Genomic DNA, 16,202 nt, shown 5'->3' with positions numbered 1-16,202 from the left:
CTTATTTTTACTTCACTGTATTTTGCACCTTCTAAAGAGCACTTGAATTCCATGACTCCTAGCCCTTTTTTCTAGAAGCTTCAATAGGCCTTTCTTCCTCAGCTGCCTCTGATGGTCATTCTGCTTTCCTCCATCCACTTGAAAAAGCCAATTGTATAAATCAATTGTACAATAAGGTTTCATTGTGATATTTACAACATAAATATGATATACTTATCAAATTTACCCTATCTTTACTCTTTCTTAGTCTTTTCCCCCTTTGCCCCTCCTTTTGTTTAAAAAAAATTTCTGATGGATTTTATTATACTATTTTTATATATTGACAGTAATTCTATAATATTTACCACCCTTCGGTCTCCCTTCTTTCCCTCTCTCTCCACCCACTGGTCCTCACCCACAAATAATCCTCTTTCTATAACCATGTCAGTTTTTGTGTTTTTTTTAATCTAGAAATCGCCTATGAATAAACTTATCATTTTATCTTAAGACATTTGTCTTACCAAGTGAGTTTGGGTTATCTCACTTAACATGATAATCTCTAGTTTTTATCTATTTTCTGAAGAATGAAGTACCAGTTGGTTTTTGTTTATTTACTTGGTCAACAACCTAAAAGAATAAAATTCTTTATATCTCTTCATCTTTTTCTGTACCTAGAATTCTAGTGTGATAGAGCTACAAAAATAGCTGATTTTAATAACACATTCATGACTTAGTATCTCACTGACTATAACAAATTCCTGTATGATGTGTTACTTCAGCTCCTTCTACACTTGCTTCCTGAATCTTCTGTTGTCAAGAGCTCCAAGCTTCTCCCATTCTCCTTACTCCAAAGCCTCTTGTCCCTCCTTTCAGAGAGATAACAGCCCAGATAGTATAGAGAAGGCCTAAAATAGTTCTTTAGTCACATCAAGTGAAAAAAGTCCAACATGCTGGCTTATGAATAGATTAATGGGCAATGTGTTTATCAAATAAATCTAAGCATAACAGTTTTATAATAGGGCTGCTGGTATTCCTTCCACTTTACAGAAAATACTTACACATACATTATTGGGTTTTCAAATTATGGTTATCATAGACTATAACTCAAGGAGACTTGAATATGGATGTTTGTGAAGATTTTTATGAAGATGTTTTGCTGAATCCTGTTTCTTTTTCTAGCTAAAAGAAGTCTTCAGGAAGCAGCTAGAGAAGGCAGAATATGAAATAAAGAAGACAACAGCTATTATTGCTGAGTATAAACAGGTAATGTGCCATTGTGGATTTTTTTGTTGCTATAAAACTACTTTTTACTTCTGTTTTTTCTTTGTTTTTAAGGTTTTAAAAAGGGCAGTTTTTTTTTCAGAGATACTAAACATAGTATGCCATTCTCTCCTTTGAAATAAGCAATGGTTGGACTTGCTTACGACTTGAGAGGTCAGAGTTATCAAAATAATTTGTTATTTACAATGTTTGGTAGATTTATAGAGTGGGAAACATTACCATTGACATACTCTCTCTTTCTTTCTTCCTTCTTTCCTTCCTTCCTTCCTTCTTTCCTTCCTTTCTCTCTCTCTCTCTCTTTCTCTCTCTCTTTCTTTCTTTCTTTCTCTTTCTTTCTTTCTTTCTTTCTTTCTCTCTCTCTCTTTCTTTCTCCTTCCTTCCTTCCTTCCTTCCTTCCTTCCTTCCTTCCTTCCTTCCTTCCTTCCTTCCTTCCTTCCTTCCTTCTTCCTTCCTTCCTTCCTTCCTTCCTTCCTTCCTTCCTTCCTTCCTTCCTTCCTTCCTTCCTTCCTTCCTTCCTTCCTTCCTTCCTTTCTGTCCCTGTCCTGGGGCTTGAACACAGGGCCTGAGCACTGTCCCTAGCTTCTTTTTGCTCGAGGTGAGCACTCTACTATTTGAGCCACAGTGCCACCTCTGGCTTCTTCTATATATGTGGTGCTGAGGAATCGAGCCCAGTGTTTCCTGTATAAGAGGCAAGCACTCTACCACTAGGCCATATTCCCAGTCCCTTGACATCCTTTTTCTAGTAGCAATATTTACCTTTTTGTGAAATTTGTATGGAATGGCAATAGCTAGGGGATCAGGTTAACCCTTTGCTCTCACAGTACAGAAAACTGATACTTTTTCCTGTGCAGGCCAGTGCTAGCTGGAAGCTCCCTACTATTAACCTTAAAATACTCTTTTGACAGAGGGCTTTCTCCCCTTAAAGATGTTTCTAGTTCCTTCACAAGGGTGGTCCTAGAAAACCCATGTTCTAGCTCCTGTTATATCTTCCTGTCCCTCCTATTGGCTAGACATGGCAATGACCTTTCATTGGGAAGAGATCCAGAGTGGATTATTCCTATTCCAGGCTTCCTGAATTGAAGTGATCGTTTTTGTTTTTGTTTTTTTATGCCAGTCCTGGGGCTTGGACTCAGGTCCTGAGCACTGTCCCTGACTTCTTTTTGCTCAAGGCTAGCACTCTGCCACTTGAGCCACAGCACCACTTCTGGCTGTTTTCTATATATGTGGTGCTGGGGAATCGAACCTAGGGCTTCATGTATATGATATGAGGCAAGTACTCTTGCCACTAGGCCATATTCCCAGCCCATATGCCATCTTATCTAAGTAAGGATTTCCCTCAGATCATTTGCCTCACAAAGGACATTGAAATTTGAGGTGTAACTTTTTCGAAGTGTGTGTGGGGGGGTGTAAGTTTTTTTTAGAAATATAAGATTTTAGTCTTTTATGGTAATAAAATGTTTACTTAATTTTTTTGTTTTTTTGTAAGGCTTGATTCTTCAGGGGATTAAAAAAATGAATTGATGGCTGGGAATGTGGCTTAGCAGTAGAGAACTGGCCTAGCATGCACAAAGCCCTGGGTTCCGAACATTCCTTAGCACCACATAAGCCAAAAAAGCCGGAAATGGCACTGTGGCTCAAGAGGTAGAGTGGTAGCCTTGAGCAAAAAGAAGCCAGGGACAGTGCTTAGGCCTGGAGTCTGAGCCCCAGGACTGGCAAAAAAAAAAAAAAAAAAAAAAAGATGAATTGATGTAATTTCTCTTCTCTAGAAGCCTGTCTTATAGAGGGTAATACCTATGCAACAGTAAGAAGAGATGAAACTTCCTATGTGTGGGAAATTAGAACTGTGCTTCAGAGGCTAGGTGAGACTGGATATGTGGAGATGGATAGAAAAGGTGAAAAGAGGTAGACTGGTGAGCAAAAAAAGGTTTTGTTTGACAAAAGATTCAAGGACAAAGAGAAGCATAGACACACTGGGGTCTAGAAGTGTTGTCAGAGCTGGGATGAAGAATTTAGATTTTATTATTTATAATATGAGCTCTGTGTGTGTGTGTGTCTGTCTGTCCAATGGCTTGAAGTTAGGGCCGTGGCACCGTCCTTTTCATTCAAGGCTGGTGTTCTACCACTTGAGCAACAGCTTCACTTTCAGCTTTTTGATGGTTAACTGGAAATAAGAATCTCACACACTTTGCTGTTGGGACTGGTTCATATCTCAGTCATTTGAGCATCTAGGATTATAGATGTAAGCCATAGGTACCAGGCCTGTAACAGGAATTTTTTAATTAATTTTTAGAACTGGGTTTTGAACTCATGGCTTGACACATGCTAGGCCATCACTGACCATTTAAGCCACACCTCTAACCCTTCTGTCTTTATTTTGTTTTTGACCTGGGCTCTCACTTAACTTTACCAAAGTTAGCCTTGAACTTGTGATCCTTCTGTTTCTGTTTGTACCTTCCAAGTAGCTGGGGTTATAGATTTTAACTACACACCTGGATCTAGTTAGCATTTTGGTCAGGAAAGTGGCTGCCTAGGAAGTGTTGTTGGCACTACTCTGATATCGTGAGGAATGTGGAACAAAAGGGAAAGATCTATGGACAAGGACACAGACAAGTAAGAGGTCCATACCAGCAGCAGTGTGAGATGGAACTCAAATATGTAACAGCGAAAACAGAAGAGGAAAGCACAAGATTGTCACTTTTTTCCAGACAAGATGTGACATGAAAAGTGATCCTGAGATTTTGAATTTGAGTAACCAGGAAAAGGAGTGGCTAGACATTAATGGGCACCAGGAACATTGAAGACATGTGCTGGGGAGCCTGCCAGCTGCAGATAGATTTCTTCGTCACACAGTGCCTCAGCTGGCCACTCAAAGCCCCATTCTTCAAGTTGTAATTCTTGGGGCTCTTCATTAGTAGTATCTAGAAGAGCCTTACATAAAATAAAAGGCAACAAACCTACTTCACTGAAGATCATTGGGATGTAAAATATAATTTAAATGCATTCTTTAGGTATAATTACCCATTATTAGCGCTTTCAAAATGTTTTGGTTTATTTAAAAGGGTATACAGTTGCCAGAAATTACCAGAATGATCTCTTCTTTTTAACACTGGTTAATGCATAGACTAGAGTTGTATATGGAGACACTAGAAACTGAACTCATTCAGTAAGCCTTAGTCTTGAGCTGTTTATTAGACTAGATTTTTTTTGAAGGAGTAGTATTACCGCCTCTCCCTTGCTAGGCAGGTACTCTTCCACTAAACCATGTGTCCAGCCCTAGAAAGAAAAAATAACACGAGAATGTGTTATGTTTGAGATCGCATCTCACTCCCTGCCTAGGTGGGCACCTGGACCATAGTCTTTGAAGGTTTTCCACCGTATCTGGAATGACAAGCATGCACCACTACACTCAGCTATAGGTTGACAAGGGGTCTTGCAAACTATTCTGTCCAGGATGTCTCAAAATGAAAGCCTCTCACTGTCAGCATCTCCATTTAGCTAACACTCCAGAACCAAAACTTTGCAGTAACCGAAATTTTTAAATATCTTTTTTTGTGGATGTATACCAGTACTGGGGCTTGAACTCAGTGCCTACTTACTGTCCTTTAGCATTTTTGCTCAAGTCTTGTTCTCTCCCACTTGAACCACAAATCCACTTCCAGCTTTTTGATAGTTAATTGGAGATGAATCTTACAGACTTTCTTGCACAGGCTGGCTTTGAATCCTTATCCTCAGATCTCAGCCTCATGTGTAGGTAGGATAACAGGTGTGAACCACCAGAGCTCAGTTTTTAAATATCTTTAATAAAAGAGGTAGATGGTCTATGTTTCTAGCCCAATTTCTCCTTTAAATTTTTCCATCTGTTTTTGTCCATATTTTTCTAAAGTTAAAGATTCTTATTTCAGTCAAGGACTTTGAACACTCAATTATTATCAGTTTTTTTTTAGTCTTTAATTCACATTTAATAGTACAAACCTCATGTTGGTAGTAGTAAACCACAACAGTAATGCCACAACAAAACAGTATTTAATAAAATGCATAAAGCTAATAATTATGCACTACAATACTCTATATACAAACACAACAATGCAAATTTCTTTTCAAGACTGAAGACACTGATTAGATATAAAACTCAGTTTAAAAAGAACATGCTAGCTTTTAAATGCCATCACTTAACAAAGCTGGTTTCACATGGGAAGAAAGCTGTATAAAGCTACAAGCTTCCAGCAGGCTTTGAATCTGGAATTAAAAGAATGGCATAAATAATAAGAATTTTTTTTTCTCAAGGCTAGCTCTACCACTTGAGCCACAGCACCACTTCTGGCCTTTTCTGTTTATATTGTGCAGAGGAATCGAACCCAGGGCTTCATGCATCCTAGGCAAGCACTCTACCACTAAGCCACATTCCCAGCCATCAATTATTTAAACACATTTTTCCTTGGGAACCATTTATTTTTCCTTGTTCCTAGTACTTATTAATAAGCACCTTATGTCAGAATCAACAATCATAGATTTTATTCAATATCGTTTCCTATTGGCCAGATGCTACACAGTTCTAAAATCTTCACATACATCTTCTCAGTTTGATTATTGCAATATAGCACTTTCCTATCATAAAAGAACTGAAGTTTCAAAAGATCTATGAATGTGCCCAAGGTAACAAGACTGCAAATTAGAATTAGACTAGGTTTAAACCCACAATTGTACTCAGTGCTTAAACTTTTGATTGATATGCTATGTTGCCAAACCTCTTGATGAGTTTTATCATAGACTCTATTAGTTTTCTAGTCACTTTATCTCTGATAGTTAATTCTGTTTCTGGTTCAGAATTCTTTTCATTAGGTTCTCAGGATATACCTGTACCAACATGCTCAGCAAAGATTTTATAGGTTGATTTTATGCAGGAATTAATTGAAACAGATCACAAGGAAAACTAGGAAGACCAAGAGCCCAAATCTACTCCATGTAAGCTTCTGTTGACAGAGTTGTGCTTTACTCATGGAGCTGTCAGGTTTTCTGCTGCTTGTTTCAGAAATGACCAGTATGTATAGTGTGATTTGTTTACAAAATGTCTTCTAGGATCAGATGTGCTAGAGAACTTTATGATTTATAAAGAGTTTTATATGCATGCATACTCTTAAGAGTCATTATATTTTCCAGTAAAGAAACTCTTTTTTTTGGCCTTAGATCTGTTCCCAACTGAGTACCAGGCTGGAGAAACAGCAAGCAGCCAGCAAAGAGGAGCTGGAGGTAGTAAAGGTAAGGAGTTAACTTCTGTGATCTAATTTCTTCCAAGTGTGGTCTCCCAAGTATTTAAACGGACTTCCTTCCTCATTTTGTTCTAAAGCAAAACATTATGGCGAGTAGTATACTTCTCTTGTGCCTAGGCTGTACCATCCTTCTTGCCAGCCAACAGATATGTGCCCATCAGTGGTATGAGATGTCAGAATCAAGGGCCAGAAAGGAAGGGTTAGGAGTTAAGCAGCATTGTCAGTGAGGCCTCTGAGCATTACGACATTTTCCACGGGAACTTGACAGCCCACCCCTGACTGTCTGAATGGATGTGGCTTCAGTGTGGGGCTCCGGAAGTTCATCCTATTACTTTGCTGAACAATGAGCACCACAGGCAATACAGAACTTAGCCAAAACCCAAGGAAGCCAAGTCTTTAGTGGTTTGTTTTCAAAGAAAACCTGTGGCATTCATTTTTATGCTGCCCTCTAGTGGTAAAACTTTTTTCTATTGCTCTTGTTTGAAAAAAAAAAGTGCTTATTCTTCAGAAGCGAAAGTAAACCACAAGGACTGATATTCTTAAGACGCCAGACCCAAAGAAACATAGGCTGCCTGGGTTCCCTCATTTGTGGTAACTAGATGAGTAAACACAATGGATGGTAAAAGACCAAAAATACACTTGGACAACATAAATGATACAAGCCTCTAGACATTCACGCAGAGAGAGCAAGGAGGATATTCTTAGGAGAGGATCACAAAAACTCATTAGCTATGTGCATATGATCATTCAGAGTGATACTTATCTAAATGAATTCCAAGAAATGGGAGCAAGAGGGGTTTTTTTCTTGCTGTTTTGTTTTCTTTACCTTTTGTCTGCTTAGTTTATCTATCTGTGGGTGGATAAGAAGGGGTAGATCAAAAAGTGAACAAATGAAGCAGTGATACTCACTAGACACTATGTTGAAAATGAACTATACAACTTGTGGTAGAAGACAGAAGAGAAAAAGTAGGAGAAATGGAGGAAGGGGTAAGTAACACTATTCAAAAAGAAACATATTCATTATCTGACTTATGTAACTGTAACCCCTCTATACATCACCTCTATAATAACGATAAAAAAAAAAACAAAAAGAAGTACTGTTGGCCCAGTCAGCCCTTGAGGCCATTGTCACCGGAACTGGACATCCTTCGATCTGATGGTATACAGGCTTTATACTGGTAGATAAATGTGTTCTAGGCAATCATCCATATCATTTAACAACATTGAAAAGTTATGTAAGCTTTGTACTCTTCATTTTGATTCGTTAAATAGAGGTAACATTACCTGTTTGATGAGATAATTTTGAAGGCTAAAATAAGATCATGTATATAAAATACTTAGTTGGGGACTTAGCATCCAGTAAATATTTTTCATTTTAAAACCAAAAAAATATGAACATTTTTCTGACACTAGAAAAAGTATTTTTCTCATTTCATGTTAGAAAATATAAATTTGACAAGGGAGAACTCAAACAGGATAATTTCTTAGAAAGGCAAAGTCAAAGTTCAACAAAATAAAGCACCAGGACGTGGGTAATCGAAAGGAGTGGGGTGGGTTCAGGGGGAGACAGGTGGACATATGAGGAGGACAGGGGAGAATGCAGTCAAGAATCTAATGCACATCCAACAAAATTAAGAAGCGCAGGAAAGGGGTAGGTAGGAGAAGGATGGGAGGAAATGTTAAAAGGGGTGACATTGATCAAAATTTATTTATATTTGCTTTGTTAAATGGCAACTTCTTTGTACAACTACTTGAAGATAATTAAAAACAAATATTTAATAAATTCAGACAAAAATTAGCAAAAGGTTGATGGTCTTCCTCGCATCTGCTAAAATCTTTCCTTTCTTACCTACCTTTATACTTTTACTTATCATTTTCCTTCATCTTTTTTTTTTCTTTTTTGGTTAGTTGTGGGGCTGAACTCAGGCTGGGTGTTGCCCTGAGCTCTTTGCTTAAGACTGAAGACTAGCATTCTGTCATTTTAGGCCACAGCTCCACTTCTGGTTTTCTAGTGGTTAAGAGTCTCACAGATTTTCCTGCCTGGGCTAGCTCTGAACTGCAATCCTCAGATCTCAGCCTCCTGAGTAATTAGGATCACAGGCGTGAGCCACCAGTGCCTGGCATCATTTGCCAGTCTTTGTACTCTATAGGCCCACTGACTGAGATTCAATTGATTATGTATCTTGCCACAAAAGGGTTAGCTATCCTGAACTGAAGTCTTTATAGAAATAAAAATAAAACAAGGTTTTACTTGGTAATGTTTTACTGAACAACTACTATGCACACAGTTGTTAGACTATCATTTTACTACTGAAACTACACATGGAAAAAAAAAAGCCTAGAATTTTCCTGTAAGATAAGTTACTGTATGTACATATGAAACATTAATAAAAACAGTTGAAAATTTCCACATTGGATCACACTAACAGTTATAGAGAAAGCAAATGTACAAAAACTACAGATTGGAGAGTTTTATGGAGAAGGTTGAGCTAAAGTAGGATGGCTAGAATATAGTTATATTTGAAACAAGCATTCTAGAAGAACCAGTGTAAGTGAAGACTGCAAATAATCATCTTAGTCTGTCAATAAAGAACACTGATATGATTATAATATGTAGGGAAGAGAGAATTCTGGACAGGCAGTTGAACTTCCCAGGGGGAAAAAAGTGAACTTGTATTGGCCACATTGAAGAACCACTAACCCTTAGTAACTGTGTACATTGTTTTGCACATTTCTGAGGCTTCTGCAGGCTATTCACTTAAATCTGTGCCCCCTTTGAAAACAAACACTTCTACTGGATCTTCTTTTAATGATTATGAAGTCCAAGGAAATCAAGATTCCCATTTAATTTAAATTGTACCATTGGCTAGTGCTAAAGCCAGAATTTTTGAACCCAAGAAGTCAGACTCTCAGGTCCATAGTCTTAGCTATTAGAGTATGGTCCCTCCTCCTTCTCCTGGGCTACTTCCTCTTCATCTCATTTGGTAGGGTATGTTGGATTCTGGTTTTTTCAGTTTCCTCTGACAACCACCTTTCTCTATGATATGGCCCTTCCATTTTATCATTTACATTACAATGAACATTTCCAAATATTAACCTGACTATTAGTTATCAGTTTAGAATTAGATAGGCCATATATAGAAAACATCTCTGCACTCCCTCCCACTGCTGCTCTTCCCCAAGAGAACCTGTTATTCATTTAGTATGGTAGAAAGGGCTTTCCCTGTGGCCTCTCACGCATGCACGCATTACACTTTAGTCACATGAAATCTGCTCTATTGCAGGTTTTCCCCTTACCCCTCTATTAGTGAGCATATTTCAGTGAATTTCTTTATAACATCTATCTAGACCCAATGTATTTTTATATTCTTCACCCTCCAATGTTCTCTTACCCTCCCTTCCCTACAGTCCTACACGTAAAATCAAGATTTTTATATATATATATATATTTACATATGCATATATGTCTATTTATATGTATCTCTCTTAGAATTAGATTCTGAATATCACAGATAACATGTGACCTTTGTCCCCTGGCTGGCTTACTTTAATATATCTCCAGATCCATCCATTTTTCTCCAGATAGCATAATTTCATTCTTCTCTTTTTTTTGTACAGTTGGTTTACACCATAGAGTTTTTGTTTTTTTTTTAATTTTTATTATCAAACTGATGTACAGAGAGGTTACAGTTTCATACATTAGGCATTGGATACATTTCTTGTACTGTTTGTTACCTCCTCCCTCATTCCCCCCTCCCTCCACCCCCTTTCCCTTTCCCCGCCATGAATTGTTCAGTTCATTTACACCAAACAGTTTTGCAAGTATTGCTTTTGTAGTTGTCTATTTTTTACCCTGTGTGCTAGGAAATTGAAAGGGAATACCAAAATTTCATTCTTCTTTATTTTTCTGTAATGCTCCATTGAAGAGTTGCATTGCTGTTAGCATGGCTACCATCCTGAAAGTCACTTACGTATCAAACTGTCAAACTGTCAGCCACACGCTAAAGCAGACTTTTAGGTCAAAAGGAGATAAGGACGTAAGGGTCTCATCCTGGCTGGATGAGATTTTCCTTTTCTTTCTCTTTCCTTTTTCCTTCTCCTCCTTTCTTTTCCTTTCCTTTCCTTCTCTTTTTCCGTCCCTCCCCTATCTCTCCCCTCTCTTCCCCTTTCTCCATTGCTTCCTTCCTCCTCTTCTCTCCTCTCCACTCCTTTCCTTTTTTAAAATAGGGATCTCATGTTGTCCAGGACTTGAGTTCCTAGGCTCAAGTGATCCTCCCACCTCTGCCTCTCAAGTAGCTGGGACTTGTTTACCCCTGTGTAAGATCTAAGAAACCATGTCAAACAATTGCTTTCACATCAGAACTTCATTTCATGGTCATATCCAGCTTTGAAGGAATCTGAGAAATGCCATCATGTTGTATGTGCCAAGACTGGAGTAGAGTTAGGGCTGTAGACACATGGACCTTGTTTTAACAGTAGGCCATCAAAGTAATTGTGTGTAATATCTTTTGTTTCTAATTTATTAATACATTTTACTGAAACAGCAGTACTGTTGTCTTGCAAAGGATTGTTGTTCAATGTTGTATGCTTGATTGTCAATCATAGCATTACTTTTATTACCTTAAGCGATGAGTCATGTTTCCTTAAAGCTGAACAACAGGCCATGTTGACTGTTGCAAGGGTGGATTCATGTTAGTCATGAGGACATTTCCTCAATCCACTGTACAGCAGTTACTTAATCACTAGATAAAACAGGGCTAAGAATAGTGCCTACTTATATAGTGATAGGATAAATTAAATACTACACAAACATATGGCTTGGGCCTTCATACTTAGTAAGAGTCATAATAACACAAATTTTCTGAAACAGATTTCAAAGACAGGCTATGATACTCTTTTTTTTTTTGCCAGTCCTGGGGCTTGAACTCAGGGCCTGGGTCCTGTCCCTTAGCCTCTTTTGTGCTCAAGGCTAGTGTTCTACCACTCAAGCCGCAGAACCACTTCTATCTTTCTCTGAGTAGTTTATTCTCCAATAAACTATAATAAAGAGCCTCATAAGGACTTTTCTGGCCCAGCTGCCTTCGAACCATGATCCCCAGATCTCAGCCTCCTGAGTAGCTAGGATTACAGGCATGAGCCACCAGTGCCTGGCTTATAATACTCTCAAGACTTTTCTAGAAATTCTTAACAAAAAAATGAATCCTTGTCTTGGATAATTGGAATATCTGTTAACTATAACCAGTTTTGTCACAGCACCAGCAAAACACCTTCAGAAATGAGAAATTTCATGGAAGTAATTAGAGTTTTAAAAAAACATTGTATTTGAAAGTGGGGGAGCCTATGGAAGAGTTTGACGTTGGTTATCTCTTTTGCATACTTTAGGGTAAAATGATGGCATGCAAACACTGCAGTGACATCTTCAGCAAGGAGGGTGCTTTGAAGGCAGCAGCCATTGGTGGAGAGGACCAGGGCGTGGAAGCCGATGATGAGAAGGACTCACTGAAGAAGCAGCTGAGGGAGATGGAGCTGGAACTGGCACAAACCAAACTGCAGTTGGTTGAGGCCAAGTGCAAGATTCAGGTTGGTGATCAGACAAGATTCCAAGAAGGAAAAAATCAACAGCCAGGGGGCCAGCAAGAGTACAGTTTCTGACATGAGAACCTTGAGGCGTGTGCTGTATACTTTTGCATCCACTAGTGTCCCGCAGATCCACGCCTAGATCATGTCTATGTAAACAAACGCTGACATGAACACATACTTGTACTTATTCTCTTTTCATTTTTTCCTTAACATTTTTATTATCTCTAGTTATCTTATGAAAACTTAAGAATATGCTTTTTTCACTTTACCCTGAGATCCTTTTGCTCAAGTCCTTTCTCATGGAATTGGTTGCCTCGGTAGCTGATCCTGGAAATAAGAGACCAAGTTTTTCCTGCTGCTCTTCCTTTAGAGCTGCTTCTTCTCCCTTCCCCTTCCTCTTTCCCCCTTCCTACCTTCTCCCTATCCCCCCTTCCTCCTCCTCCTTCTCCTCCTCTTCCTCCTTCTCCCTTCCATCCTTCCCTTTACCTTCCCTCCCTCCTACCCTCCTTTCTACCCTCCCTCCTTCCCTCCCTCCTCCTCCTCACCCTTTTCATCCTCTTCTTCCCCCCTTCCTCTCCCTCCTCCTCATCCTCTTCCCTCTCCCCCCTCTTCTTCCTCCTCCTCTTCCTCCTTCTCATCTCTCCATATTATAGAACAATCCAATGAAAACATTAATCCCTGCTCCCGATGGACCATTATTCTCCCTCTTCTTTCCCCTGAGATCCCACCCTTTCCACCCACCTGGCTGCACTGGGAACACTTGGCTGCCCCTGGACCTGAACGTTCTTGGGGACAAAGCCCACGCTCAGCCATGCGCATACTAACAGTGAAAGTTCATCTTCCCCCAAAACTTGTAGTTGTGGGTATTTTTTTTTTTTTTTTTTGGCCAGTCCTGGGCCTTGGACTCAGGGCCTGAGCACTGTCCCTGGCTTCTTCCCGCTCAAGGCTAGCACTCTGCCACTTGAGCCACAGCGCCGCTTCTGGCCATTTTCTGTATATGTGGTGCTGGGGAATCGAACCTAGGGCCTCGTGTATCCGAGGCAGGCACTCTTGCCACTAGGCTATATCCCCAGCCCAGTTGTGGGTATTTTTAAACATTAACCTAAACTGTTTGGGACCTCAATGACAGGGAAGAGATAAAGAGTAAAATGGGATTTCAGTTCACTGCTTGGAGAGAGGAGAGGTTCTAATTTTGCATTCTAAACTTTTTCCCTCCCTTAAGAAGCCAGTGCCGCCTCTCTTGGGTGTTGAGGAAGGAAAACTGAGGGAGAGTGAATCTAGGGATTCCAGGGGTGAACTCTTTTTTTTTTTTTTTTTTTTTTTTTTTGGCCAGTCCTGGAGCTTGGACTCAGGGCCTGAGCACTGTCCCTGGCTTCTTTTTGCTCAAGGCTAGCACTCTGCCACTTGAGCCACAGCGCCACTTCTGGCCATTTTCTGTATATGTGGTGCTGGGGAATCAAACCCAGGGCCTCATGTATATGAGGCAGGCACTCTTGCCACTAGGCTATATCCCCAGCCTGAACTCTTTCTTTCTTTCTTTTGGCACTTATATCCCTCAAATTATTATCTTTCTTTTATTAGGAACTTGAACATCAGAGAGGAGCCCTTATGAATGAAATTCAAGCTGCAAAAAACTCTTGGTTTAGCAAAACGCTGAACTCTATCAAAACAGCCACAGGCAGTCAGCAGCTGCCGCCGCCGCCGCAGGCCGCCCAGCCACCCAAGGAGAGCACATAGCTCGGGCCCAGCCAGCACCAGAGCACAATGAGCAAACAGCAAAGCCAGGGGAATGCTGCCTGGGGTCCTTTGGAAGGGAAGTAAAGAAGGCCAGAAAGCAAGCAAGCCAGAACCTCTCAATTGCTCTCTTTGCTATATGACACTTTTCACAGGGGTTATTTAAGTTGACCTGCTTTATGTTGAATACTTATTTTACAGCTTCTTTGTGGAAGGCCATGTTCAGATTCATCATAGTATTACACATTATTTTATATGCCTGATGTTTAGTCAGAAATAAGTAATTCAAAGCGAAATCCTTTTTATTTAGAAGTAATTACTAATAACAAGTTTATCTTACATAACAATGGAGGCATCTATTTATAATTCCAAAGTTGAAGTGACAGGAAGATCTTTGTCAGAGGAAAAAAGAAAGGCAAACCTGAGCCTGTAACTTTTCAGGATTTATTTATCATATAAAGCACACTATGGGGCTGGCCATGACCACTGTGAGGGTTCATGTTGAAAATGGTCCCCAGGATAGTGATATTCCTGTCCCATGGGAGAGTCAGACCAGGCATTGGAAAGTTCCTGAAGAGAATTGGTTTAATTTTATGTTGAGTACATCTGGAAATGAAGTGCCCAGAACTGTGAAATAGATGGGCTGGTGAGCACATCGCATGGAAGTGAGATTGTGAGGAATGTCAGACAGAATCATTTGGGCTCTGGCATTTCGCAGGTCCATTCAGAAACCTGACATGGCACTTAGAAATTCCTAGTGGGCCTTGGTGGGAACACAGATGTCACTTCCAGCAACTAGAAAGGCTATGCGGGATGTCGTGAATTATACTTAGGGAACCTTGCCCAGAAATGTCTAGATATGTCAGATTCAATTGTGGCACTCAAGAGTGGAAGTCAGAAACAGTGACAAATTACTGGATGGTGACAAACTTGTGAAGAAAACATAAATGCTCTGTGACTTCATTTAAGAACATGGTATCGAAATGGAAGCTGAGGTCAGTTTCCCATCACCTTAACCAATATTAGAAAACATTTCCTGATTTCTGTACCTCCCTAAAAATATGTATCCTGGGTACCTATAGATGAAGATACAGAAAAATAGATTTGTAACTTTTTGACTAAATGGAAAACCTTTATAGAAATACTTATGGAAAAGTATGTTCAGAATTGGTTGGAAATATTTTTAAATTATATTTGACATGCCTATATAATAATTTTCCCATTTTCTAAGCTATTTTAGAGAGCTCTACTCCATTTACACCAACCAAACTGAACAGTAACACTTATTGATAATCATTCTTGGCGTCATTGCAAAACCATAATGTTTGCAAAGGATCTGAAACTGAGTGCTAGGCAGCTTCTCCTTTGTGCCATAAATCACAGTGCTAAGTAACCCTCTTAGAATAAGAGTGAAGGAAGACTTGTCTCCAATCCAGGAGGATGCACTACAAGTTGCTCATGATAGATCCTACAATGATCTTGAAGTTCTAAAAGAGTGAATCCTGTTCATCTGTGTTTGTATCATCTCCAGTCCAGAAGACTGATAAGGTTATTTGATATCTGTTACATTTGTCCAATAATACTTTCCCTGTAGAAAGATTTTGTTGTTCAGATACCTCTCATCATAAGATCCATTTCCTTTTACTGAAAGGGAAAAGAACCCAGCATTCCAAGTGTCTTTGTTGACTTTTAACATTCCCTACATAGTAGTTTAGATAAGCTGATTTTTTTTGTAAAATATTATAGCTAGAAAATCACACCTTGTTTCTGTAAGTGTGTAGTATATTAGCTTTTCTAGTACTTTATGCTTTGATTCCAAGAAGCCCTGTGCAAATCACCCTTTTCAGATGGCAAGCTAAGTTAAAGATGCATCCTTGTGTTGTGAACATGAGAATCCTAGAGATCTTTTTAACTTCTGAAAATAAATGTATTCCTCACAATGCCTAAGTTGCTTGTTTTCCCTAAGTGGTAGGTGAGATAAGCAAAATGGCTATAGGCTGAGTCCTTGTCTATGGACAATATCATGGCACATCTACGGCCCCCAGCCCCTTTCCCTTTATATAAAATCACCAGGTGCATAAATTCCAGAAGTTTGAAAAACGTATAATTTGAGTTTTAACTCTTAAAAACATATAAGGGGTATATGTACTGGTCCTGTGTCTAAATTGCTCATTACTGCAGTGCCTTCAGTTGCAGCAGTAATGAAGACTGGAGAAAAATTTAAATTTGGCATATGACATACATATGATATGCTTCTTTATGTAATACATTATACTAGCAGTATTCTAATCCACATGTTCTTCATTGTCTAGTGTCTGAAAATCCCTGTATACTAATACAAAGTACAAAGTAACTGCTTGT

At 39.3% G+C, this 16,202-nt stretch overlaps 1 protein-coding gene across 4 annotated transcripts in view; it reads left to right on the top strand.

Annotated features, from left to right (window-relative positions):
* The window catches only part of Rabgap1l (RAB GTPase activating protein 1 like), a 526,658-nt gene extending 510,875 nt beyond the window's left edge, over positions 1-15,783 (top strand). For all 4 annotated transcript variants that reach the window (XM_048356662.1, XM_048356667.1, XM_048356665.1 and 1 more), the window contains 4 exons: positions 1,159-1,242; positions 6,445-6,516; positions 11,910-12,107; positions 13,689-15,783. In XM_048356662.1, coding sequence (XP_048212619.1) covers positions 1,159-1,242; positions 6,445-6,516; positions 11,910-12,107; positions 13,689-13,844 — 510 coding nt within the window. In that variant the 3' untranslated portion in view covers positions 13,845-15,783. The remainder of the gene's footprint in view (positions 1-1,158; positions 1,243-6,444; positions 6,517-11,909; positions 12,108-13,688) is intronic.
* Positions 15,784-16,202: the final 419 nt, after the last annotated feature.

Source organism: Perognathus longimembris, chromosome 11, assembly GCF_023159225.1.
Source record: "Perognathus longimembris pacificus isolate PPM17 chromosome 11, ASM2315922v1, whole genome shotgun sequence".
NCBI lineage: Eukaryota > Metazoa > Chordata > Mammalia > Rodentia > Heteromyidae > Perognathus > Perognathus longimembris.
The sequence above is the reverse complement of the archived record's forward strand: the minus strand, read 5'-3'. Positions and strand labels throughout refer to the sequence as shown.